Here is a 25,412-nt window from a genome sequence, read left to right as displayed (position 1 = left end):
ATATTTACTGTTAAGTTATGAAAAGATGTTAAGTGAGTTTTCCTTCCTACCAGTACTGCTGACTCTGGTACGAACTCCCTGTGGTAGCATTGAGCTCTGGGTTTCTCTAATTGGCTGCTGGCTACCAACAAGATCCAGTCGGCCTGCAGCAGCAGCCCAGGTCAGACGCATGAAACAAGCTACGGTTGAGGTAAAGTCACCTACTTCCATGGTCTAGACAAGCATCAGGAAAAGTGCACTTAAAGAACAATCTGTGTAACAAAATAAGTCTTTTTCCAACATGAAAGGTTTCCGTAGCGGCACCTGAATAGCAACACGGGCGGCAGGAATGATCTCCTCCACTCGTATGGACGAGCGCTCAGACAGAGACATCTGCCTGTAGGAGGACTTCTCTGGGGTTCCGCAGAGAGACAGCTGCCGTCCAGATCGCACCGCGTTACGGAACGGCCGGGAAGACAGCGCATCGCTGTCCCTGATGACATCATCATCCAGTGCTGTAGGCATGCTCTGACCAACCAGAAGGAACCTGCGAAATCAGACAGTTTAGCAGGGAGGTGACACATGACATTACAAAACACATAATCAGATACCATTTTGCTTGAGGCACCCTTTGTATCCATTACGTTTCTGCTGTGAACATCTGTGCCTATCAAAAGTATTCACGCCCATAGACCTTTTCCATGTTACAACTACAGCCTTCAGTCTGTTTTATCTTTACTTCATGTCATTCCACCAACACAAAGCAGTGCATAATTGTGAGGTAAAATGAAAATAATTCAAGTTTTTCATTTTCTTTGGGATTTGCAGACCACTTTACTTTGATGCCATAAAATAAAATGCAGTTCAGCCATTTGCTTTCAAAAGGACACCTGCGTGGTTTGTTAGGAAACAATTGTGAACAAAAAGCATTGTGAAGACCAAATAAACACCCCAGACAGGTCAGGGATGAAGCAGTAGAGAAGCCCAAAGCACAGTTAGGTTATTAAACAGCATCCCCAGCTTTGAACATGTCAAAGTACTGTTCAAGGTTTCATCGACAAAAACGCAAAAACTATGCCATGATCAAGGAATGGCATGGTAACTCTGGAGGAGATGCAGAGATTCACAGCTAGAGTGGGAAAATATGCTGACAGGATCACTAGAAATCTTACTCTCCTCCATAAATGCCAGAGTTATGGAGAAGTGGGACGAATGCCGTTGTTGAAAAAGAGACAAAAATGTCTTGTATGCACTTTGCTACAAGCATACAGAGGACACAGAAATATGTGGAAAAAGATGGTCTGGTCACAAGAGACTAAAACTGAAATTTCATCCCCACAAGTGAAGTGCTCTGTGTAATGACAAACAAACACTGCACACCATCCCCACGTTTCAACGGGGAAAAGAAACCTGGTCAGAGTTGTCTGATAAATACACGGAAATCCTGTAAGAAAACCCGGAAGAAACAGCAAAAGGCCTGAGACTGGGGGCAGAGGTTCAGCTTCCAGCAGGTCAACCTCCCTTAACATATAGGCAAAGGTAGCACAGAATGGTTTAGATCAAAGCATATTCATGTTTATAGAATGACCTAGTCAAAGTCCAGACCTAAATCCTATTAAGAACCTGTGTCAAGACTGTTGTTCACAAGGTGCTCCCCCTTTCAATCAGTTAAAATCTTTGGGAAAGAAACGAACATCTGCATAATTTCCCCTCCAGTTCACACTTGGGCACAATGTTGTGTTGATCGCAATAAAAAAAAATGGGAATTTGCACTTGACAGATAAAGACAATATGACACAATCTTAGGCTCAAGAGGAATAAATGCTCATACACTGGAAATAATAATAACGGTAATACATAGCCCAACTAGACAGGAGCAGCTACTATCCTCATGCTTTGGCCACATGCATGTTTTAAAAGCATCATGTCCACTATGAACAAATTCTCTGTTACTCTGTCAACATAATGAAACATCTAGAAAATGTCAGATGTGCTCTGCTGGTGTGAAACATCTTTTTAAATAGGTGTTCTGGAGCACCTGGCCAACTGAAGACAGATGGAGTAGACTCCTTGTCTGGTCTCGTAGTCCACTTCAGATGGGATCGAATCTCTCTGCATGACATTCACCACCAGACTGCAGAGAAAACACAGAAGTAAAGCTGTCAGGAACAAAACAGCAATATGTTTTCAGCAGCAGGTGCCACATGGCATAAATATTCTGAAATATAAAGAAGCCAGACAATCATGTAAGAACTTTTCACGGTAGAACACAGAAAACACTGAAACGTTGTTTTCATTCCATCTTTTACCTAAGGCCTCCTGCTTTGAGGAAGTTTTCACAGAATGACTTGCTGCTGGTTTTGGCCATCTCATCATCTGATGTTGGCATCAGCTTTGAACTCAATACCTAAGACACAGAGAGAAACAAAACCATGATGCAATCCAAGGACACCACATGAGTTTGACATGTTTGCTTAAGGAAGCGAATGCTGCATACCTCGAGATTGTAAAGCACTCTAAAAGTAGACATGCCAGGGGCAGAAGATCTAAACAGTGCTTCCAAGATGGATGCAGCACTGGGCTGATGCTGCTGTTTGGGAGTCACAGATGGAGAGCGAGAGCCTGAGCCTTGGCCAAGGGTGAAAAGAGTTTTCTACAACAGAAAATGTCACAAGAGGAGGATAACATTGTGTAAAACAAATCCAAAGTAGAGCAAATCCTCCACAATGTTCACCTTTATAGCCCTGAGGCAATAGCCCAAAGGCATAAAATATGGCAAAAATAGTAGAGATCTTCTGCGAGCTGCTGCCAAATGTCATGGTTCTGAGAAGATATTTTCAGGTACCTGGTGGCTCCAGACACTAGATTCTTTGGGAACAAAGTTGTCGAGTGCGTCCTGCACTTCAGGGTCTGTTGGAATTAGCAGCAGCAGCTTCCTCACGCGAAGAATGATCCTACAGATGAAAAAAAAACAAACAACATCATGAAAATGGCATCTGAATTCAACCCAGAGTCCGCCTCATTCAACATGAAAGGACTTTCTATTTCTCCCTCCTTTATTATATTTCTGCACATTCATATCTTGGCTGGGTTTGACTATCAGCCTGCCTTCAGCACAGGAACATATGACATCCAGCTCAGCAGCATTTGGCACCAATCGAAAAAAATTGGGAAATGTTTTAGGTCATAAAATGTGATCATTTAAATAAAATTGGAAATACATTAACAGATTAAAAATATAAATGTTTCAATTATGTAAAATACATAATTAAATAAAAAATGTTGACACCATTTGTAAAAAATTCATATCGTTGTAAAAGCAGACATACCATAATGGTATTTATTTGAATGGTCGTGCGTAGCAGAACATCATAAAGGTATTTTATCTGTCAACCTTACCCATCAGTCAGTCTGCGGGGCTCACTGTTATAGACCAGGTGGTTGCCCTGCAGCTAAACTGCTGTGCCTGACAAGCATCAGACGTTAGGGTCATTCTGACAAGCCTTAGTGAAAGTTATTTTTCTGATGGACTGCAGCACAGGAAACATGAAATATACAAAAGAAAACTAAAATAGTTTTAGCTACTGATTTTCACATTTAATTCTGTAACAAAAGTATTTTCTAAACACATAATATACGTGTAAATAAAGTATGTACTTCCAGTTTTGTTGAAATTGCCACATGCATAATTGTGTGTATTTGCTGCCACTTCATGTTCCTGCTTTTCCAGTAGGGTGAGGTTTTGTTGCTATGTTAATTTGGGGTACATTTCTTATTCCTCTTTTCTTCAGTTTGAGTGAAAACTATGACTTTAAGTTATTATAATGTTTCCCAACGAGATAAAAGATTTGGTAAACAGCTGTTGGGAGTTCTGCTGCTGATTATTCTGATGAAGATAATGGCCTCACCTAGGCTCATCAAGGTTAGCCAGCTGGTAAAGCATCTCAAACACATTGCATACCAAAGCCATCACCACCCCAGGGAGGGACTTCTCCTGATGAAAGAAGAAGGTGGTCACAGCGCATCACAGGTGATGTTCTCCTCAACGTGTCTGTAGTCACAACGCATTATTGTATTCACATAATACCTGCTCCAATGCGTAGGCTGAGTTGAAGATGGCAGAGCTGGAACTGCTAGAGACCGAGGCTGAGGACTCAGAGCTGCCTGACGGAGTCCCGGTGCCAGAGCTTTTCACGGTCAGGCTCTGCTCGTCGCTGAAGCCGAGCTGAGAGAGCAGCTTCTGGTCTCGATTCATGGTCAGCTGACAGATACAGAACAGAAAGTCAACACACATGGTCATCCTCACATGCTAAAATCCAAGGGAACACAATGGGTAACACCTACCACACTATCATTGGCAAAAATCTGGACATTATCCACTGGACAGCTCAAGTGCTCGGAGATCTTCCACCGGATGCTTCCTATTGTCTCGTTACTGTGAGTCTGTAGGGAAACACGGCACATGTACAGTCAGGAGAGCCCAGTTTCTCTGCAGAAGTTAGAAGGTGTGCGGTGAACCAAGAATACCTCGAGGGTGAATGTATCTTTGGTTGACTCGTAGGTGATATGAAGAGTGACGGGGTGTCCGTTGAAAGAGGCCCCGTGAGGTAGAATAGTGCGAGGAAATGAGTACAGATCCTACAGAGAAACACAAAATATCAAGTTAAAATTTAAAACAAATTATTTTCTGACACTGATCAACTAAAATCACGTAACATATTTCTAATCTTATTGCTTGAGTCATATTTTTAAGAGATGCTGCAATATGTTCATCCTTCCTCGTATCCACTTTAAATATCGCTCTCTTTTAGCATGAATGAACCGCAGATATTTATCAACATGTACAAACCAAGTTTTCCTTTAAATAGGCCTCCTCTTTCACACTCTTTCCTACATTGCCATGTATGCTGCCATATTGAGAAACATGTTTTGTGGGTCGTAACATGAGTAAATAAAAGGGGATTTTGTGAAGCATCAAGTCCTGTCAAGTCTTTGAAGTATGCATAATGCTTTAGATGCGCTGCAGTTTAGCATAGTGTACATACTGGGAACAATGTGGTGAAAATCACATTGTTTTGCTGTGTCATGCCCGGGTACGTTACTTTGCAGTGATGTCCCATCTTGTTTTATTTATGCTGTCACAAGAAAGGCTCAGGTGACCATCGAGGAAGGACGTTTCAGGGCTTTGTAAGTACCTGAAAGTGCTCATATAATTATTAGCTGAATCAATCAGGGAGTGATGAATGCCTTAAGTCTCACTTTCAGTGTGAAGCCACCAGGATGTCCGGATGAGTGAACCTTCTGATTATCACTGCTGTGATGATTCTGTAGAAGTGGTGCACATGTGTGGTTTTACATGACAAGTGAGAACTGCGGCGTTCATGTGGCCTTATTTGACATGTCCAAAAATATCCGTGTTAATATTTTGAAACATCTCACTGGTACTTTAATACTTCTGCCTCCAGTATCAGCTTCCACACAGAAGAGTGTTGTTATCAGCACAACATGGTAGCAGACAGTTAGTGTGCTTTCGGGGATATTTCATTTTTGAGTTTCCAAGCAGTTTTCCATGGATCAGGCTGAAAATTTGTCAAGTCTGGTCACCATCCAATCTCAAGGTGCATTTTCTTATTTTTAATAATAATAAATTTCAGCTATCAAATACCTCTATAGTGATGACGTAGCGTTCAGCCAGTAACAGCAGTCTTTCAATTATCACCAGCTTTGTGGATCTAGAAATCAACAAAACAGCTCAGTAACATTCAAACGCGCATCTAAAAACAATAACAGTAGTTTTCTTTTGTTACAAAAATAAAGTATAAAATGATTGATGTTGTAATAGGTTAGTTAAGTAACTATGTTCTTACCCAAACCCCCCTCTGTACCTGGAAGGTGATTGTACAGATGTGGCTACCGTTGGCATGGCAGTGGCTGTCAGCATCTTGGTTGCCTTGGTAACAGCATGGGTTAAAGTAGGCCCACCCAAGGCCGAACTTGCAGCCTGGGAATAAGGAGTAAAAAAAAAAAAAAAAAAAACGTGCTTTTAGGTGTCAATTTCTAATGAAACGGCAAAATCAAACCTGCTTTTAATGACTTACTTCTAGCCTCTTGTAGCAATCAGCAATGAACTTCTTGTGCAAGGAGACAGAATCCTGGAAGGTGGAAAAGTTGATGACAGAAGGGATTTTATGTTAAAACTAAAGCATTTTCTTATTTTCAAAATCGCTATTTTAGCCCACACTCTAAACTGATCCTCTCACCCAATAGATACATAGTATATGTCCCCACAGACACACTGACCTTCTTCATTTTTGGGTTGAGGTTGGTGTAGCTGTAAATGATAATCAGTTGGATTGCTTCATTGGCTATCTCTTCATCAGGCGTTTCCATGGCGATGCGCCAAATAAAATCCATCCCTGCCAGGTCGAGGCGCTCCACACACTTTTTAGAACAAATGATACACTAAATGTTTGATGATGCTTTGCGTAAATAACGGAATAAAACACAAACACCAAGTGAGGACTGACCAGCTGGGTTCCCTGGCGTTTCAGACGATGGTCACACAGATTCACGTTCTCAAAGAAGGTCTTAAACAGGCCGAACCCTAAGTGAGAGACACAAACAGATTAACTCCTTCCAATACTTCAGGACTGCCTCTGTGCTGTAGGGGTCAGTGTTGAGCCTCTCACCGTTCATGGTGATCTCATAGGGTTCCAGCTTCAAAATCTTCTCCTTAAAGAGCTGCTGCTGAACATCACTCTCGAGGTCATGCTGTCCTTTGGTGAACCACTCAAAACACATCTGGACAAACAAAAACATATAATGACCAGACTTAATGACCGAGAATCCCGAGCCAACACCTTCCCATACATTATCCATTTAAAAAAACTAACTTTTCCAGATTCAGCTTTTCTGATCTGTACTTTTAATGGAAAGGACTTTCAATGCTTCAATATTTAGTGAATATTTGCAATGAATGCCTTGACTGCTGTCAGAACTTTATTATCTGTATCTTCTGAAAAACAGAATTTATTATGTTTTAATTATGTTGAAGGGTTTATTCAGTTTAGGGATTCATCAACAAATCTGACCTTTATTTAATAAGATTATGTTACCATTTAGATATTGAATACATATAATTATATAGATAGACATATTACATTTTAAATTCATTTCAGCAGCAATGAGACCTAAAATCTATGTACTACATTTTCACCTTAGTTTAAATGTCTGTCTTTGTAGCTGCCTTATGAAGGACATGCGAATGGGTGAATGGGTAATGTTTTACAGCATTCCACCAGAGCAAACACCCAGCAAAGAGGTGCCTGATGTGACAAACAGCTGAGCACAAGCTTGCCTTCTTCATACCTCACGGTCAAGCTCACAAACATCCGGTCCCGAGACCAGGCACTCCCAGAGCTCCTTGGCTCTGTTCCAGACCAGGTAGAGGCTGGCCTCCTGGAGGAAGAATGCCAGGAACCTCAGGTGGCTGTCCAGATACTGGACACAGATAGAAAGAAACACAATGGTTCTTACTTTAATTAAAAATACAATAAGAAGTTTTACAAGTGGACCAACAGGTCCAGTAAAGCTGATAAATGACAAAAATAAAAATGAAGTGGCCCTGTTGAAAATGTAACTCGTACTAACCTCCTGATAGGTGTATCTGCCGTCCACCAGGGTTGAAGCAGAGAGGCCATTATTGCCCGAAGCAGTCACGGCGAGTCGGTGGCAGCACACGAGAGATCCTGTGATCAGCTTGACGATTTCAAAGTTCTTCTTCAGGTCCTGGATGATGCTCTGTGGTGAGGCAGAGAATGGTCACAGTGGCACCACAGTGCGTCTAGCAGCTACCAGGGTGCTGTGAGTGAGGTTATGGTACCTTGTCTTGCTTCTGGTAGGTCTGTTTGATGAAAGAACGGGTTATTTCATGCAGCTGTCGCAGAGCGGGGACAACCCAAACCGTCTGAGGAGTGCTCTGCTGAGAAGCCTGTTAACATACATGCAAACAACAGATGCTACCTATGAAATCTCAACGATACACTACAAAGACAGAAAGAGTTGGTTTTTGTTTTTATCACTTTTCATTCTATGTCAGTGCTTAAGGTCAGACTTACCACCATCAGGAATGGAAATCAGAGTCAGGGATACAAAACACTGAGAATTAAATCAGCCTTTTTCAAACGGAAAGCCAAGATTTTTCTGTTGGGAATCCATGGTTCTTATTGGATTAATCTTTGTATGAGCATACAGTACCCTCCACAGTTACTGGCACCCCTGGTAAAGATGTGTTGATTCATCTTTTATTGCAGCAGTTGTATCTCACCATCAAGAATATAGTGAACTCTAACCTTTAATTTCAATTGAATAGAGAGCAAAACAAATCCCACATATCATTTTTAGCAAGTAATCAAAGACTTCCTCTTTCTGTGTGTTTTAAATATGGCGTTACACGAAAAGCATTTTCTCTTAGCTGCCTTTCAAAATTGGAAAGACAAGAAAGTGACATTAACCTAAGGCAGCTGTGTGCTGATCTTCATAAGCCAGGAAATGATTAAAAGATATTAACTACTCACCACAACTCTAGTGCCTTTTTGTTGTCCTACTGTCACAAATGTCAACAGGTGGAATTTGCTAAACTCTACTTGGACATTAACTGGAACCATGTGGTCAGATGATACTACAGTTGCGCTCTTTAGCAACATAAACTCAAGGTGAGTCTGGCATGAAACAAAGAATAAATGCTCATTGTTATGCATGGTGGAAGACCTGTGATACTGTTGGGTTGTCTGTCTTTCAAAGTCTCCTGGATATCGTCATTGAAAACAAGCACAATCAAGTGAAATCTGGTTGACACAAATCCAATAGAAAGGCTGTGGGTGAGCTGAATAGAGAAGCACGGGACCTGGGACTCCTGAAATTAATCCACACAATATTATGCAGACAATAAATGCAACATTCAACATCAATTTCATGTTTTACTAATGTTGTACAGCCCCACTGCGATAAAAGATGAATTCATTTTAAGGTTTTTGTATTTGTACATGTTTACCAGGAGTTTATATGATTGAGGAGGGTGCTGTTTATCCTGCAGAGTGCACAATAACTGATAATGGTTAATTACTCAGACAGCTCTCACCCAGAACCAGATCAACCCCAATCCAGTGTATAATCATTAGTCAGTGCCAAAGCCAATTTAGTTAAGCAAGCAAAGGATCAGCATACACCTGGTTAAATACACTGCCTGGCCAAAAAAAAAGTCGCCACCAAAAAGAAAAAAACAAGGTCACACAATAATATTTCATTGGACCGCCTTTAGCTTTGATTACGGCATGCATTTGCTGTGGCATTATTTCGATAAGCTTCTGCAATGTCACAAGATTTATTTCCACCCAGTGTTGCATTAATTTTTCACCAAGATCTTGCATTGATGATGACAGAGTCTGACCGCTGTGCAAAGATTCTCAATGGGGTTAAGATCTGGACTCTGTGGTTGCTAATCCATGTGTGAGAACGATGTCTCATGCTCCCTGAACCACTCTTTCACAATTTGAGCCCAATAAATCCTGGCATTGTCATCTTGGAATATGCTCGTGCCATCAGGGAAGAAAAAAATCCATTGATGGAATATTCTGGTCATTCAGTATATTCAGGTAGTCAGCTGACCTCATTCTTTGAACACCTACTGTTGCTGAACCCAGACCTGACCAACTGCAGCAACCCCAGATCATAGCACTGCCCCCACAGTCTTGTACAGTAGACACACGGCATGAAGGGTGCATCACTTCACCTCTCTTCTTACCCTGATGCACCAATCACTCTGGAACAGGGTAAATCTGAACTCATCAGACCATCTGACTGTCTTCCATTGCTCCAGAGTCCAATCTTTATGCTCCCTAGCAAACTGAAGCCTTTTTTTCTGGTTAGCCTCACTGATTAGTGGTTTTCTTAAGGCTACACAACTGTTCAGTCTCAATCCCTTGAGTTCCCTTCGCATTGTGCGTGTAGAAATACTCTTACTTTCACTATTAAACATAGCCAGGAGTTCTACTGTTGTTTTTCTTCAATTTGATTTCATCAAACGTTCAAGTGATCGCCGATCACGATCATTCAGGATTTTTTTCCAGCCACATTTCCTGCTCGAAGACGATGGGTCCCCACTATCCTTCCAGTTTTTAATAATGCTTTGGACATTTCTTCACCCAATTTCGGTAGTTTCTGCAATCACCTTAGATGTTTTCTCTCCTTGATGCCAATGATTTGACCCTTCTGAAACAGACTGACGTCTTTTCCACGACCACGGGATGCGTCTTTCAACATGGTTGTTTAAGAAATGAGAAGCAACTCATTGCACCAGTTGGGGTTAAATAATTGTTGCCAGTTGATACATAATCGCCCATGCAGTAATTATCCAATGGGAGGCTCGTACCTATTTGCTTTTTTAAATTCAGGTCGGGACTTTTTTTTGGCCAGGCAGTGTACCTCATGTTGCAATCACCTGTAACATAATCAACCTGTGACCAAAGGAGCAGTTTTGTGGAAGAACCCTTCTCCATGATTGGACGGTAGACAGGAAGCAGCAAGATTAGACACGCAGGGGTCAGTGGAAATACAAATTACATGGGATTACTCTCTTACTTTAGCCAGTAAATTAGTTTTCTTCTTGTGCCAAGTGCCAATATGAAATGAGCTTTGAGTGTTGCTGCCTTTAATGTCCTCCTGCATGTGAGTCTAAAAACATACATTTTATTGGCAGGTGGACATTTAAACACAGTTGTGTTCACACCCAAAAATGTGAGCTCTGTCAAGCTGGCACATGCAGCTACAGTGAGATGCGGACCATCTGCAGCAGTAGCAGCGCATGTATCTGAATACACGGATCAGGCATGTATCAGAATACACGGATCACGCATGTATTGGAATACACGAATCACGCATGTATCTGAATACACGGATCAGGCATGTATCTGAATACACGGATCAGGCATGTATCAGAATACACGAATCAGGCATGTATCGGATTACACGGATCAGGCATGTATCAGAATACACGAATCAGGCATGTATCGGATTACACGGATCAGGCATGTATCAGAATACACGAATCAGGCATGTATCTGAATACACGAATCAGGCATGTATCGGATTACACGGATCAGGCATGTATCTGAATACACGAATCAGGCATGTATTGGAATACACGAATCACGCATGTATCTGAATACACGAATCAGGCATGTATCTGAATACACGAATCAGGCATGTATCAGAATACACGAATCAGGCATGTATCAGAATACACGAATCAGGCATGTATCAGAATACACGAATCAGGCATGTATCAGAATACACGGATCACGCATGTATTGGAATACACGAATCAGGCATGTATCAGAATACACGGATCACGCATGTATTGGAATACACGAATCACGCATGTATCTGAATACACGGATCAGGCATGTATCAGAATACACGGATCACGCATGTATTGGAATACACGAATCACGCATGTATCTGAATACACGGATCAGGCATGTATCAGAATACACGAATCAGGCATGTATCGGATTACACGGATCAGGCATGTATCAGAATACACGGATCAGGCATGTATCAGAATACACGAATCAGGCATGTATCGGATTACACGGATCAGGCATGTATCTGAATACACGAATCAGGCATGTATCGGATTACACGGATCAGGCATGTATCAGAATACACGAATCAGGCATGTATCGGATTACACGGATCAGGCATGTATCTGAATACACGAATCAGGCATGTACCGGAATACACGAATCACGCATGTATCAGAATACACGAATCAGGCATGTATCAGAATACACGGATCAGGCATGTATCTGAATACACGAATCAGGCATGTATCTGAATACACGAATCAGGCATGTATCTGAATACACGAATCAGGCATGTATCAGAATACACGAATCAGGCATGTATCAGAATACACGGATCAGGCATGTATCTGAATACACGGATCAGGCATGTATCAGAATACACGAATCAGGCATGTATCAGAATACACGAATCAGGCATGTATCTGAATACACGGATCAGGCATGTATAGGAATACAGGAATCAGGCATGTATCTGAATACACGGATCAGGCATGTATCGGAATACACGAATCAGGCATGTATCGGAATACACGGATCAGGCATGTATCGGAATACACGGATCAGGCATGTATCGGAATACACGGTTCAGGCATGTATCGGAATACACGGATCAGGCATGTATCGGAATACACGGATCAGGCATGTATCGGAATACACGGTTCAGGCATGTATCGGATTACACGGATCAGGCATGTATCTGAATACACGGATCAGGCATGTATCGGAATACACGGATCAGGCATGTATCGGAATACACGGATCAGGCATGTATCGGATTACACGGATCAGGCATGTATCGGATTACACGGATCAGGCATGTATCTGAATACACAAATCAGGCATGTACCGGAATACACGAATCACGCATGTATCAGAATACACGAATCAGGCATGTATCAGAATACACGGATCAGGCATGTATCTGAATACACGGATCAGGCATGTATCAGAATACACGAATCAGGCATGTATCAGAATACACGAATCAGGCATGTATCTGAATACACGGATCAGGCATGTATAGGAATACAGGAATCAGGCATGTATCTGAATACACGGATCAGGCATGTATCGGAATACACGAATCAGGCATGTATCGGAATACACGGATCAGGCATGTATCGGATTACACGGATCAGGCATGTATCGGAATACACGGTTCAGGCATGTATCGGATTACACGGATCAGGCATGTATCGGAATACACGGATCAGGCATGTATCGGAATACACGGATCAGGCATGTATCGGAATACACGGATCAGGCATGTATCGGAATACACGGTTCAGGCATGTATCGGATTACACGGATCAGGCATGTATCTGAATACACGGATCAGGCATGTATCGGAATACACGGATCAGGCATGTATCGGAATACACGGATCAGGCATGTATCGGATTACACGGATCACGCATGTATCTGATTACACGGATCACACATGTATCGGAATACACGGATCACACATGTATCTGATTACACGGATCAGGCATGTATCGGAATACACGGATCACACATGTATCGGAATACACGGATCAGGCATGTATCGGAATACACGGATCAGACATGTATCGGAATACACGGATCAAGCATGTATCGGAATACACGAATCAGGCATGTATCGGAATACACAAATCAGGCATGTATCGGAATACACGGATCAGGCATGTATCGGATTACACGGATCAGGCATGTATCGGAATACACGGATCACACATGTATCGGAATACACGGATCACACATGTATCTGATTACACGGATCAGGCATGTATCGGAATACACGGATCACACATGTATCTGATTACACGGATCACACATGTATCGGAATACACGGATCACACATGTATCTGATTACACGGATCAGGCATGTATCGGAATACACGGATCACACATGTATCGGAATACACGGATCACACATGTATCTGATTACACGGATCAGGCATGTATCAGAATACACGGATCACACATGTATCTGATTACACGGATCACACATGTATCGGAATACACGGATCACACATGTATCTGAATACACGGATCAGGAATGTATCGGAATACATGGATCAGGCATGTATCGGATTACACGGATCAGGCATGTATCGGAATACACGGATCACACATGTATCGGAACACACGGATCACACATGTATCTGATTACACGGATCAGGCATGTATCGGAATACATGGATCAGGCATGTATCGGAATACACGGATCGCGCCTAGAGGTGAGAAAGCATGAATTCCTGCAAGAATGAGCTGCATAATTAGCAGGTTTAACACTTTGATCATTTAGTTAAGATGAAGTATTTTGTGTGTTAGTAAAATACTATAATGTTGTTATTCCACACAACCACATTACGTCTGTAGTGTAGGAAGTCAAACACCAAATCTCATAATGTAATGTGATCAAAACTGTCCTTAAACTGTTTTATAACTGTTTCTATCAATACTACTAACCATGCTTATGTTTCAACTTAATAATAGCATAAACAAGTTAGGGTACAGAATCAGGTCAGTTAACTGGACGTTTTCTAAATTCTTGCAATATTAAAGACAGACCTCTGGCAATGCCATCAGCGTTGGTTATCTGCAGTACCTTGTAAAAGTAATTGTTTTTACTGTGCAATTTGAAAATTATATAAAATTTTCCCCTTATTTTTAGTTGTTTCTAACAACATGTAAAACATCTTTTACTGTAAGGGAAATATAAATGTTTTTGATTAGAGCAAGGCCAACAATATTCCTTGGTTTTCAAAATATATGGTCATGTCTATATCAACTATCAATTAGAATCGGAGCCAAAACCATCAGATCCTTTGACAAAAACACAACAGTGCATAACTGTGAAGTTGGAAGAAAAAGGATGCATGGTTTTATAAATAAAAATCTGAAAAGTGTGATGTGCATTAATACTTAGCCTGCTGTACTCCCAGTGTTCACCCTGAACTTTGACAACAACCTACTCTTAATCTATAAGGTCCAATTTGTTGATGAACCCACCATTGCTAACAATAGCAACTTTAACTATTCTGTAAAAATCTTCCACAAGGTTTAGGAGTGTGTTCATAGCTAGGTGAAAAAACCAGAACTGCAGTCTCCGCTCTAATTCAACCTACTTGAACACAAAGGTGTTCAAGTAGGTTGAGGTCAGGACTCTGTGCGGACCTATGAAGTTTCTCCACACCAAACCTTATACACCTGCAGCCTTGGAAGTGATTGGAACACCACAATTCATTGATTTGGTGGTGAGACCCAACACTTTTTGGCAATATAGTGCTTTGAGTAAATAACGATGGAGGAAAACATAGATCAAGATAGATTGATAGATACACATACAGAAAGATTCATAAAGAATGAAGATATTAAAAATAATACATTTTATAGGAATATTCAGGGAATGTGTAGAAACGGATTAAAGCAATCAATTGTTATATTGCTGTTATTAAAAGAAATATAAAAATCATGTCTCCTTTAGGTGTTTGTTAGCTAACAAGATCTCAAGACATCATTATGAAGACCAAGGATCACATCAGATATTCATTTTTAAAGTTTTGTATAAGTTGAGTTATAAAGCATTATCCCCAGCTTTGAGCATTTCAGTGAGATAAATAAATAACGTCCAAAAGATGAGGGATTCACCAAAACAATAAAGGTTCTGAAACCTTTCAGACACACAATAGGATAAGAACCCCAGTTAAAGGGTAATAACGCCAGAACCAGAACTGACCTGCCAACTTTAAAACACCGTCCCAACAGACTGTAACCACTGAGCGTCAGCCTTCAGGTCTAATAAATAGTGTCTAACTGCGTGTGATTCAAGATAAATGACAAGAAACAGAGCCCTCTAGTCCAGAAGTCACATCTATGTCTCACCTTCTTGATGTCTTCAATACATTTAATGATGTAACTGCGTTTCACGGTCTCCTTGACAGCATAGGCATCGCTGAGGATCCCCAGGTGTTCCTCCAGGGCCTGCTGGACCATACTGGTCGGCAGGGTGGGGAGGTGAGCGAGCTCCCACAGCACCTCTAGCACCTGAGCAGACACCCAAAAACAAAACATGCATGAGATTCAATCCTGAAACACCAGCTGCTTACGATGAGAGAATAATCTGTACCCAACATACCTTTCCTGTGGTCGTTTCAGAGCGAGCCTCTCTGCCTATTCTCCCAATCAGACTAAGCAGCTTTTGCCGAACACGGTCGCTCTCCACCTCCCAGCTCTAAACAACGTGCAAACGGACCAGTAAAAACACACACTTCCCAGTCTGAAAACATCTAATGAGTCACAACAGCACCGACCTTCTGTATGAGGACGAAGAGGTGGGTGAGCTGATCGAAGCTGAACTTCACAGCAGCAGCAGCGATTATGGTGTGAATGTTCTCTATCACCGTTGATGACTGACCCGCCTGAAATACCCAACAGAAAATAAAGACATAAATAAATGCATTCACATGTTGTTAGTGTGATTATATCTTGAGCAAATGTCCCACTAACTCTATATATGTGAAAACACATGCAACGAGACAAGCAGGCTAAACGATGCAGCCCAAACCATCGCCTCTCCACCACCATGCTTGACAACTGGTGTAAGGGATGTATGGTAATGTGCACTCATTTCAGATTATCTCTTACAGTTATTGAAAAGCACAAATATTGTTTCTGAACATCAGAACAGAATGAAAGAAAAATTAACATTAGGATGATGTTTTAATTTATTTAGGTAAAGAACAACAACACATTTATAACGATTCTTTTCTAACCTGAATTCTCCAGATCTTGGTGAGTTCATCCATTGACAGCTTACTGCCGAGCAGCTCAATGATTCCCTTTATCCTCTCACAGTACTGAGCCTGATCAATGTTACCTAAAGCGAGAAAGATCAAACATGCACCATTAACATTAACAAATAAACCGTGACTCTGGAGAGCTTGTATGATTTCTTACCTTCCAGCGCTATCGACAGGACCGAGTTCTCCACGAGCCAGTCCAGAAGTTTATCTGTGTCAATGGCATTTTTCACAGTTTTTGACACTGTGCTTTCTTCTATTAATTTGGTCACCTGCCGGATAATAACAGATGAGAAAAAAACTGTTAGACATAAAAAACAAGACTGAAACAAGCTGCCTCAGCACTTCCAACCCCAGGAAAACTGACCTCTTTGAGGGAGTTCATTTTGGTGGAGAAGTGGGGAGTTTTGAGCATACGCAGCAGCGTGTCCAACCGCAAGTCGTCCACCATGGCGACCAGTTCCCTCTGGAACCTCATACACAGCAGCTTGATGGCCGACAGCAGTTCTGGGATGCTCACTAGACGCTGAGGTTAGAAACAATTTCACCAACTCATGAGATTTTTACATCACAATCGTTGCGATCACTTATTCCCACTGCAGATGCAGCAGATGTCACAAACCAAGCAACAAGTAAAATGTCTGCACTGTTGCCCATTTCTAAGCATGTAGCTAGGACTGTTCCTGCCATGGGCCATAAAAAAACACTACCTTATCTTTCAGGTCCTTTTCCTCCAGGTTCTGCACATATGTGATCGTCTTGTGAATGACGGGATCAAGCATGGGCTACAAAAATCAACAACAAACAACTTATTGTTTGTCTGTGTCAGCAAGAGGATAAAGCAAATGAAAACAGCACGTGAAAAAACACGAGCCATCAGTACATGAGCAAGTAAAACACAAAAACAAGGTATAAATACATTAAAAACCTGATTGTCCAAACATTTCTGTGTTTTCCTTGACTTAACCATTCAAACCTAGGAAGTATTTTTAGAACCCTTTAACTTTCTAACTTGGGTCGGACATTTTGACGTGATATAGTTCATATTAGCTCACCTGGACCAGGCTGGGGTTTAAATATTCAGCACAAACACCGAGGGGCTGGACCAGAGCCGATACACACTGAGCACGCAGGTGGAAAGAAACAGAGAAGGATGAATCAGGACACTCATCAATCATCAATACCAGCTACAGTACAATTAGTTATTATTGATCATTTTCATGCTTAATATTTGGGGTTTTCTAACAGCAACATCATCTGTCCTTCTCCAATATTGAAAAAGACTGCAGGAGACGATCACCATACCATTCTACCTCAGGTAGATACGAAGACCTATGAGTCAAATTTGATTTTGAAATAATTCTTGGATCTCATGTTTTTAAGGATGGATGAGAGTAACAGGAAATGTAGCCTACTTGACATTTAGGTTGTAAATATTTTGTATTTTTAGTGATCAAATATTCTAACAATTATTTAGATATACCTTCATATAGGCTAGGGAGAAAGGAAATGTCCATTACTGTCAGCATAGTCATTAGAAAAATATGGTAAACCTCATAACTGACTTTATCAGTCCTTCATATAGCTGAGGAGAACCTGGCTGCTACTTCTCTTCTTAAATCCCGTCAAAGAACCGAGGATGTACTTATTTTTCTAGAAGAGTATATTGGCAGTCTTAGAAACTTTCTTTTTGCCTCGTCGGAACAGTTTCTGTGCTTGCAGACATTCTGTACCTAAATTAGAACTAAATAAATTAATATTTTTAACAAGTTCTACAAAAACTAAAGGTAACGTGCTTTAGCAGCTTCATGTGGGTGAGTTGGCTCTGCTCTGAGGGTTGGACACATGGATGATGTATTTCCTGTTCAGACACTAAATCAATAATGCATTGGTGAGGTGGGACAGTTTGTTTCAGAGAGGATTTTTGTTTTTGTTTTGCCTAAAATTGTCTCAGACCATTGGCATCTTTACTGATTTCTCTCCCTGTTATTTTGCATCTTTCTCCTCTGCACTAAAAGAATATGGCATCCTGAAAATGTGACGTACTGCAAGCGTGCTGTTGCACGGTAAAGACTCAGATGGATTAAACAAAGCGTCAAATCAAAGACCTGATGACCGTTTTGTTCCAGCAGCAGATAGCATTCAGTCTGTCAGCACCCAGTCGAAAAAGCATCAGGAATAGTTTCTATTTAAGAAATTCTTTGTAATCACTGTGTAAGTAGCTCCCGCTCCTCTACCTTCGTCCTTCCCAGCACTATGAACCCAATAACCCTAACCATCTATCCCACTTGGCTTCCTGCTTCAAGCTGACAAATTAATGAGCGTCCTCTGGGAGTCAGAGGAGGGAGCTCTCCTCCCATTATCTTTCCTCCTTTAACTTTCACTCTCTCCTGTCTTTGGAGTAGGTTAAGTATTCAACAGCTAACACACACAGATACCCCTGAGCTCTCTCTGCTACTTGGGCGCTGAACTATTCTGCATTGAGCCTTAAGCCTTATTAATATGCAGAGCATCTGAGTCTCTTGCTATGCAATGCTGCAGTTCCGGCCAGGTTCGCTGAAGGAAGCATCCGCACAAGGATGCTTTCAGAACATGTGAAACAACAGAGCATTTCATGCATCACACAGCAGGAGGATGTCAGAGTGTGTTGGTGTGTAAGTGAGCGTTACTGGGAGGGAGGGATAAGAGGCACATTCAGCACCCCGCAGCTGAGAGTCATGTTAACCTTTCACTGGGAGAGACTCTATCAAAGTCTGTCAACAGCGACTCTCCGTGCGTGACATGGACAACTGCTATTTCAGTTACTACAGTATGGAAAGAAGTCAAAGGAAGGGATCTTCTTACAGCAATCTCAATCTCCTCTGAGCTGAGCTTAGCCTGGATGGCAGCGAATCCCCCCAACTCTCCAAACTTCATCACAAAAAGAGGGGGGAAAAAAACAAAAAAACATGGATATGAAGCAAAACTATTGCATACATTTATACATAAATGAAACACGTGGACGACTTATTACTCACCCGATTCACTAAATCGACCAGCCAACCATGAGGCTCCTGAAAGAGAAAGCAAATCATGTTTTCATGCAACGACAGATGAAGTTTGCCAATTGCTGTCGTGTGTTTTCATGAGATTATGTGCTCTGTTACACAATGCCGAGGATGAAAAACTTGTTTGCCTGTCTGTGAAATTCATTGTGAACCATAAACAGAGTTTAATAAGGAAATGGGTGTTTAAATACTGGGCCAGCTTCACATACTTGCAAGTGCTTCTGGATAAACCGGCACACAGAGAAAGACTGCGGTCACACGTTACAGTAAGCGGTGAGAACAGACTAGAAGATTGTCCCTTACTTTCTGGTAGGTGTTGCTGGGAGAGACTGCAAATATGTTGGCCTCGTCTCCGAAAACCTCAGCCCAGTTCCTCTGACATGACTTCATTCGGTTCTTAAAGTGGTACTCATTGTCAGGGTTAAGGGCCTGACCACAACAAAAACAGACATGACACGGTTAGATGACCTTTGTATTTACAGTAAATTTAAAGTAGTACCTTTGATAAATCACTGAAGTACAGTGCTTTGCAGAAGTATAACATGCCTGACATTCTTCAGATTTTTTTTACGCTACATCCACAAACTTTACGCTTTGATCTAAACTTTCTTACCATGTATTTAGCTCCATCAACCTCCCCATTCAATATGACCAGTTTCCCTGTTACGACTGAAGAAAAGCAACTTCACAGCATAATGCTGCCACCACCACGTTTCACTCGGGACAGTTTGTTCAGGCTGATGTGCCATGCATGTTTTCTGCCACACACAGCGTGTGCATGTAGGCCAAAAGGTTCGATGTCGGTCTCATCTGATCAGATCATGTTCCTGAGTCCAACACATGCAAACAAGACTTCTTACTGATTCCTTTCAACAGTGTCTTACTTCCTACTCCACAAAGGCCAGATTTCCAGAGTGCTTTGTTAAAAGTTCTCCTGTCAACATCGTCCTCTACTTGAGCGGTGTTTGTGCAGTTTCTTCTGAGCTAGCAGCCTCTGCTTCGCTGACTGATGCTCTCCGTTCCCAGCCTGCCAAGTCTTTTTGTAGGTTTGTGCCATACTCTTCCCATTTGTGAGTGATGCACTTCACAGACCTACAAGACATTTTCAAAGCTTGAGATATTGTTTTATAACCTGACCCTGGTATGAACCGCTAAACAGCTTTCTCCCTGAGCTGCCTGCTTTGTTCCCTGGACCTCATGATGCCGTTTGTTCACTAATGTTCTCTCTAATGACCTCTGATGTCTTCACAGAACAGCTGGAATTATGCTGTGATTAAATTACACACAGGTGGAGTCCATTTACTAATTCTGCCGGCAGTGGAGTGCACAGGATTTTATTTAGGGGTCACAGGAGGCTGAATACAAACGCAAGCAACATTCTTCAGATTTTTGTTTGAAAATTATTTCTTAAACAATTCATCGTTTTCCCTCCACTTTGTGTTGGGCCATAACATGAAATCCCAGTGAAACACAATGAGGTGTGGTGGTTCAACTGTAGTAAGGTGAGGGGGTGTGAATACTTTTGCAAAGCACTGCTGCATTTCACTGTAAAATTAAAGAGCATGCTTCCTGACAAAGAGAGCCAGCACACCATGGTCAGGACTCCCATGAGGTTTACGGGTACAGGGTCCTGCTTGACCCTCTCTGCAACCAGCTCCACCAGCAACATGAGCATGTTGTAGATCCCCTCGTGGATCTCTGTGCCCCACTTGTGTACGGCACTGCTGGTCAACAGCTGGTGGGACAGAAAGTACGGACAGACTCGGTTAATGAGTGCCAATCAATCCAGCAGTCGTTCATTTCTTTACCTCTCACCTTTTTAAAGGCCTCCGGCATGCACCGCTCCATAAACCGCTTGCAGTTCTCATCGGCGTCCGCGAGACCTGACAGAGGGAGGGAGATGTTGGATTCACGTACTCATTCTAAATCTGAACTTGGAAGAAGGTATTTGGCTGTCACAGCTCAGATACACAATTAGCCATGTGACTAAGTGTCCACAAACACAACATGTGGAAAAAATATATATATATCACCCAGTGGTCCAGCGAAACATTCACCCACCGGATGACGCAGATTTTGCTTAGGAACATAAAAAAATATGTAATTAGCACCACGATCTTACCATGCCGTGCAAGGCAGGAGGAGGCGATGAGGCACTTGCCCAGGGACTCCTCTCTCTTGTAAGGTATGGACCAGTGGTCGGTAAAGACTCGGCTCTCCAGCTCGTACAGGTTGGTGGTGGGGAACTCCATGCTGCCTCCCGAGCAGTTCCCGTTCTCATCGTTGCTTCGCTGTAACAGACAGACGAGACAAATTTATTACCACCTGCAGAAGGTGACTTCATTCCCCAGAGCTCGTCCTGTTGTTTTATGACTCTATCATCGCCCTCTGTGTGATACGAGGGTCATACAAATCGCTTCTCGCAATGATAACGACCGGCAGGAGGCGTTTGATTCTGGTTCTCCTTCTTTAAAAGTCAGAATTAGCAGGGGAACTGTGTCCTCTTCTGTGCCGTCTGCTCTTCATCTCTGCTCCACGTTCAAGCATTTAAATTGGATCTTGAGAAATTAGGTCCAGACCATTGTGGTGTGTGAAGCGGGACGTTAGAGCATATAATAAACACCCCACCTCATGACATGACATAAAACATGTTCATCTGCCACAACTGAGGAAATGAAGGAGAAATCAACACAACCAGAACAGGGAAATCAGCCTGAACTGAAAAGAAAAAACATGCTGATTATTGACATTTACCTGTTGCCAATATTGTTACTTTATAAAGAGCAGAATGTTAAATAACGTCTGCATAATAAGCACTTGAAAACCACTACTGACTTTGGAGGGTGCATTCCATGTTTTTGCTCAAGTCGAAGAAACAACATCAAAACACCGATAAATCTAATTGAAAACGTCATTTTACTGAAAAACAAAAATCTTATATTAATTTAGCAGCAAGAACTAATTCTTGCTTTTCCATTTAAAAAAAGTAATCACATAATTTTCATTGTACATTTTTTGTAAAACCCAGGATAGATTTGCTCTTACTGGCCCATGCTTGATGTTCAGTATTCCTGCATGCATTAAATGCTGTTAAATGTGTGGTAGTAAAGTGATAGGCCGATAAGTCTAATGGGAGGAGGCAAAGTGCAGAAAGCAGAAGGGAGGAGGAAGCAATTGGAGATGCATCACATTTCATCTCTTCCCTTTCAAGGAAAATTAGATATATGACAAGCAGATGGATTAGAGGTGGAAAATAGCAGGAAGACATGGATAATAGAGATGTGTGGTTAAAAAACCCCACAACAGACATATAACAAAGATAATATGTAACTTCTAAGCAGGAACATCAAATTATACCTCTTTCATAAAAGAAATGCCCAATGTTTTGATCACATTTGAATCCAAAAAGCAGAAATCCCTGAGCTGGAAAGTTCTAAGTGTTTTAATACCTGAAGGCGTGAGGGGACAGGCAGGTGTGGAAGGTAAAATGTGTATGTGAGCGTGGTCGTGCTGGACTACCAGGTAACTCTGCCTTACACTGTTACTGTGCACCTACAGCCCCCATGGGAACCCTGGGCAAAAGCTGCAATGTGTTTGTGTGCAGCAGGGACTATATTTAGGAGCATTACATGAGACCACAGACCAACCACAGGCCTTTTACACAAACACAGCAAATGTGAGATGGGGAAATAGGCATGCTCATCCTTTGTGCTACTGTATGTGAAGAAAATTTCCTATCTTCAAATCTCACACTAACGTGATTTCAGATAAGTTCCCAGTTTTCTTTCAGATGGTTATGCTCAAAAGGTGTTTTGTTGACCGAACCCCTGCTATCGAAAATGTAGAGGAAGTCACACAGTCCTTGGTACTTTATGTACCTAATAGTTCATGCATTATACTGGTGTGCTTTAAATTGTTATATGAATGATTAAATTCCATATTTTTCCAGACTCAAATTTCTAAGTTCTTCTAGCAGCTTTTATATCATTCAAATGTATTTGCCAGTTTGCTAAAGGGCAATTTCACTGTTTTTGTTAAGCATCTGGATCAGCATGGATTTAAACCTTTGACACTTAGACTTGTTAAATCTGGACTGGTTCATCCTAAAACAGATTCTCTAAAGCACACTTTGTAATCAGTGAAATCCATCATGTTTGTAAAATCATGTTAACTAAATCAGACTTAGTTTGGGAACCATTGGACTAGTTTAAAACCCTGATGTAAGAGTGTCTATGTTTTTGGTTTTTTTTAAGGATTTTTGAATACACGTGCATTTATATCTGAGTAACAAAAAAATCAAAATGATCCATAAGTTGGATAAAAACGTAAGCTGAAATACAGCAAATCAAACACAAAGAGAGTGCAGGATGGCTAATCGAGTAGACAGGCCAACTAATTAACCGGCTAACATCAGCTTCCTGAACGTCACACATCACATTATAGAGAGTGGAAGGGCTAAACTATCACTTAATTCAGCAGGTGTTTATTCTACATTTGTGCTTAGGTCATGGCTTCAGAATGAAAGCTTCAATAAATACATGTTAGAAATAACATAAGTGTCATAAGTACAGATGCACCAATCAACTGGGTGATTGGAATCGTTCTAATTTATACTGATCAGCTCAGATTGATGGGCGGCAGGTCACATACTAAAAGGAATCTTGACCTTTCTCCCCTTGTTATTAAATGTATTAAATTAAGAACTCCTGTTATGTTTTATCAATTAAACACATGAACTAATAGCATACTTTTTTACTTTTTTAAGTTAAATAAAAATCAGATTAAGGTTAGGGTCCTATTTAATGTACAAATGGGGATAATCTTGTAATTTCATCTCTCAACCTCTATCAGACAACCTGCAGCACATTTATTTTGTTTTTCATGCCTAATGGGTTCTTAGGTGGAAAAATAAAGTTAGTGGGACTAAATTAGAATCGGCAGCTCAGACCTAAAAAAGAAACCCAAACAAGTCATATCAGCCAGATATCGGTGCATTTAAGTTGTAATTCATATGGAAAATAGATATTTTGGTTTAAAATTTTTGTTCCAATACTTTAATATCGTGGTATTGATTAGGTTTAAAACGGTAAGAATCTCTTTGCGGCCCATAAGTAATGATTTAATATCTATATGAAATATATTTATGAAATCAAAAAACTACTGACTTTGAAAGAAAGTATTGATTTCACTGACGCTAACACGTTTTTTGACAGAGTAACAGGTCAGAGGTCAGGCAGCAGAGGAAACAGCTATGCATTGCTCTAGGGGTCAGTCAAAGGAGTCCTACTGTGTTATGTTGGCAGACACTCTATGAGAGGCTGGAGCATTTTATAGTTTCCACAGCAGGCTGGATGAAGTTAGGACCTGTACGCAAGTAATACACCGGCAACCAATGACTGTTTCTACAAGAGTGGTCACTTAGTAACACAATAATTGATACCAAGATGACAGCAGAGGGATCTATACACAACTATTATCAAAATGGCCACTTTGCAATAGAGATATTGCGAAACTGCTTCCAGGTCAAGTCAGAAAGGAGTAAAATCTCCACAGTGGTTGAGCTGTCTGGCTGTAGGTTAAAGACAGAATACCCAGCAAATAGTTTCAAGAGTCTAGGTGACAACCAAGTAAACACTCAAAGCTAGAGTTTCCTTCAAACATCTGCGAAAGTGATGCTTCCACTGCAGCACCAAATTACTGGCGGGTTTCACTCTCCAAGTTGGCTAGAACAAAGCTACAAGCTAGCTAGGCTAGCTTGTACATTTAAATTTGTTATTAAGCTTTAGCAATAAAGTGCCTAAACTTACTATTCAAGAGCACCTTTTATATCAGTGTGAAATGTTCACAGCGCGGTCTCAGTGGGTCTGGAGGAGCATTTTCTCTCTGACAGCTCACGTTGGGGTTGCTGCATGTAGCCCTGAAGCTGCTAAGTTTGGCTAGTTAAATGGGCGAGC

At 41.3% G+C, this 25,412-nt stretch overlaps 1 protein-coding gene across 1 annotated transcript in view; it reads right to left on the bottom strand.

The window, feature by feature from the left end:
* The window catches only part of usp24 (ubiquitin specific peptidase 24), a 49,071-nt gene that overhangs the window by 23,194 nt on the left and 465 nt on the right, over positions 1 to 25,412 (bottom strand). Inside the window, exons 2-34 of the mRNA XM_047373878.1 lie at positions 21,581 to 21,749; positions 21,274 to 21,341; positions 21,050 to 21,193; positions 19,762 to 19,887; positions 19,429 to 19,464; positions 19,256 to 19,321; positions 17,467 to 17,532; positions 17,122 to 17,196; positions 16,779 to 16,937; positions 16,569 to 16,683; positions 16,385 to 16,488; positions 15,923 to 16,030; positions 15,748 to 15,843; positions 15,495 to 15,656; positions 7,862 to 7,969; positions 7,630 to 7,779; positions 7,348 to 7,479; positions 6,669 to 6,780; positions 6,507 to 6,583; positions 6,280 to 6,420; positions 6,078 to 6,131; positions 5,847 to 5,980; positions 5,645 to 5,711; positions 4,507 to 4,617; positions 4,324 to 4,422; positions 4,067 to 4,240; positions 3,888 to 3,973; positions 2,825 to 2,933; positions 2,477 to 2,632; positions 2,289 to 2,386; positions 2,018 to 2,113; positions 304 to 526; positions 51 to 213 (exon numbers count right to left, since the gene is read on the bottom strand). Coding sequence (XP_047229834.1) covers positions 51 to 213; positions 304 to 526; positions 2,018 to 2,113; positions 2,289 to 2,386; positions 2,477 to 2,632; positions 2,825 to 2,933; positions 3,888 to 3,973; positions 4,067 to 4,240; positions 4,324 to 4,422; positions 4,507 to 4,617; positions 5,645 to 5,711; positions 5,847 to 5,980; positions 6,078 to 6,131; positions 6,280 to 6,420; positions 6,507 to 6,583; positions 6,669 to 6,780; positions 7,348 to 7,479; positions 7,630 to 7,779; positions 7,862 to 7,969; positions 15,495 to 15,656; positions 15,748 to 15,843; positions 15,923 to 16,030; positions 16,385 to 16,488; positions 16,569 to 16,683; positions 16,779 to 16,937; positions 17,122 to 17,196; positions 17,467 to 17,532; positions 19,256 to 19,321; positions 19,429 to 19,464; positions 19,762 to 19,887; positions 21,050 to 21,193; positions 21,274 to 21,341; positions 21,581 to 21,749 — 3,784 coding nt within the window. The remainder of the gene's footprint in view (positions 1 to 50; positions 214 to 303; positions 527 to 2,017; positions 2,114 to 2,288; positions 2,387 to 2,476; positions 2,633 to 2,824; positions 2,934 to 3,887; positions 3,974 to 4,066; positions 4,241 to 4,323; positions 4,423 to 4,506; positions 4,618 to 5,644; positions 5,712 to 5,846; positions 5,981 to 6,077; positions 6,132 to 6,279; positions 6,421 to 6,506; positions 6,584 to 6,668; positions 6,781 to 7,347; positions 7,480 to 7,629; positions 7,780 to 7,861; positions 7,970 to 15,494; positions 15,657 to 15,747; positions 15,844 to 15,922; positions 16,031 to 16,384; positions 16,489 to 16,568; positions 16,684 to 16,778; positions 16,938 to 17,121; positions 17,197 to 17,466; positions 17,533 to 19,255; positions 19,322 to 19,428; positions 19,465 to 19,761; positions 19,888 to 21,049; positions 21,194 to 21,273; positions 21,342 to 21,580; positions 21,750 to 25,412) is intronic.

This window comes from Girardinichthys multiradiatus, chromosome 9, assembly GCF_021462225.1.
Source record: "Girardinichthys multiradiatus isolate DD_20200921_A chromosome 9, DD_fGirMul_XY1, whole genome shotgun sequence".
Lineage (NCBI taxonomy): Eukaryota > Metazoa > Chordata > Actinopteri > Cyprinodontiformes > Goodeidae > Girardinichthys > Girardinichthys multiradiatus.
Note: the sequence above shows the minus strand (reverse complement) of the source record. Positions and strands in the feature narration are given on the sequence as shown.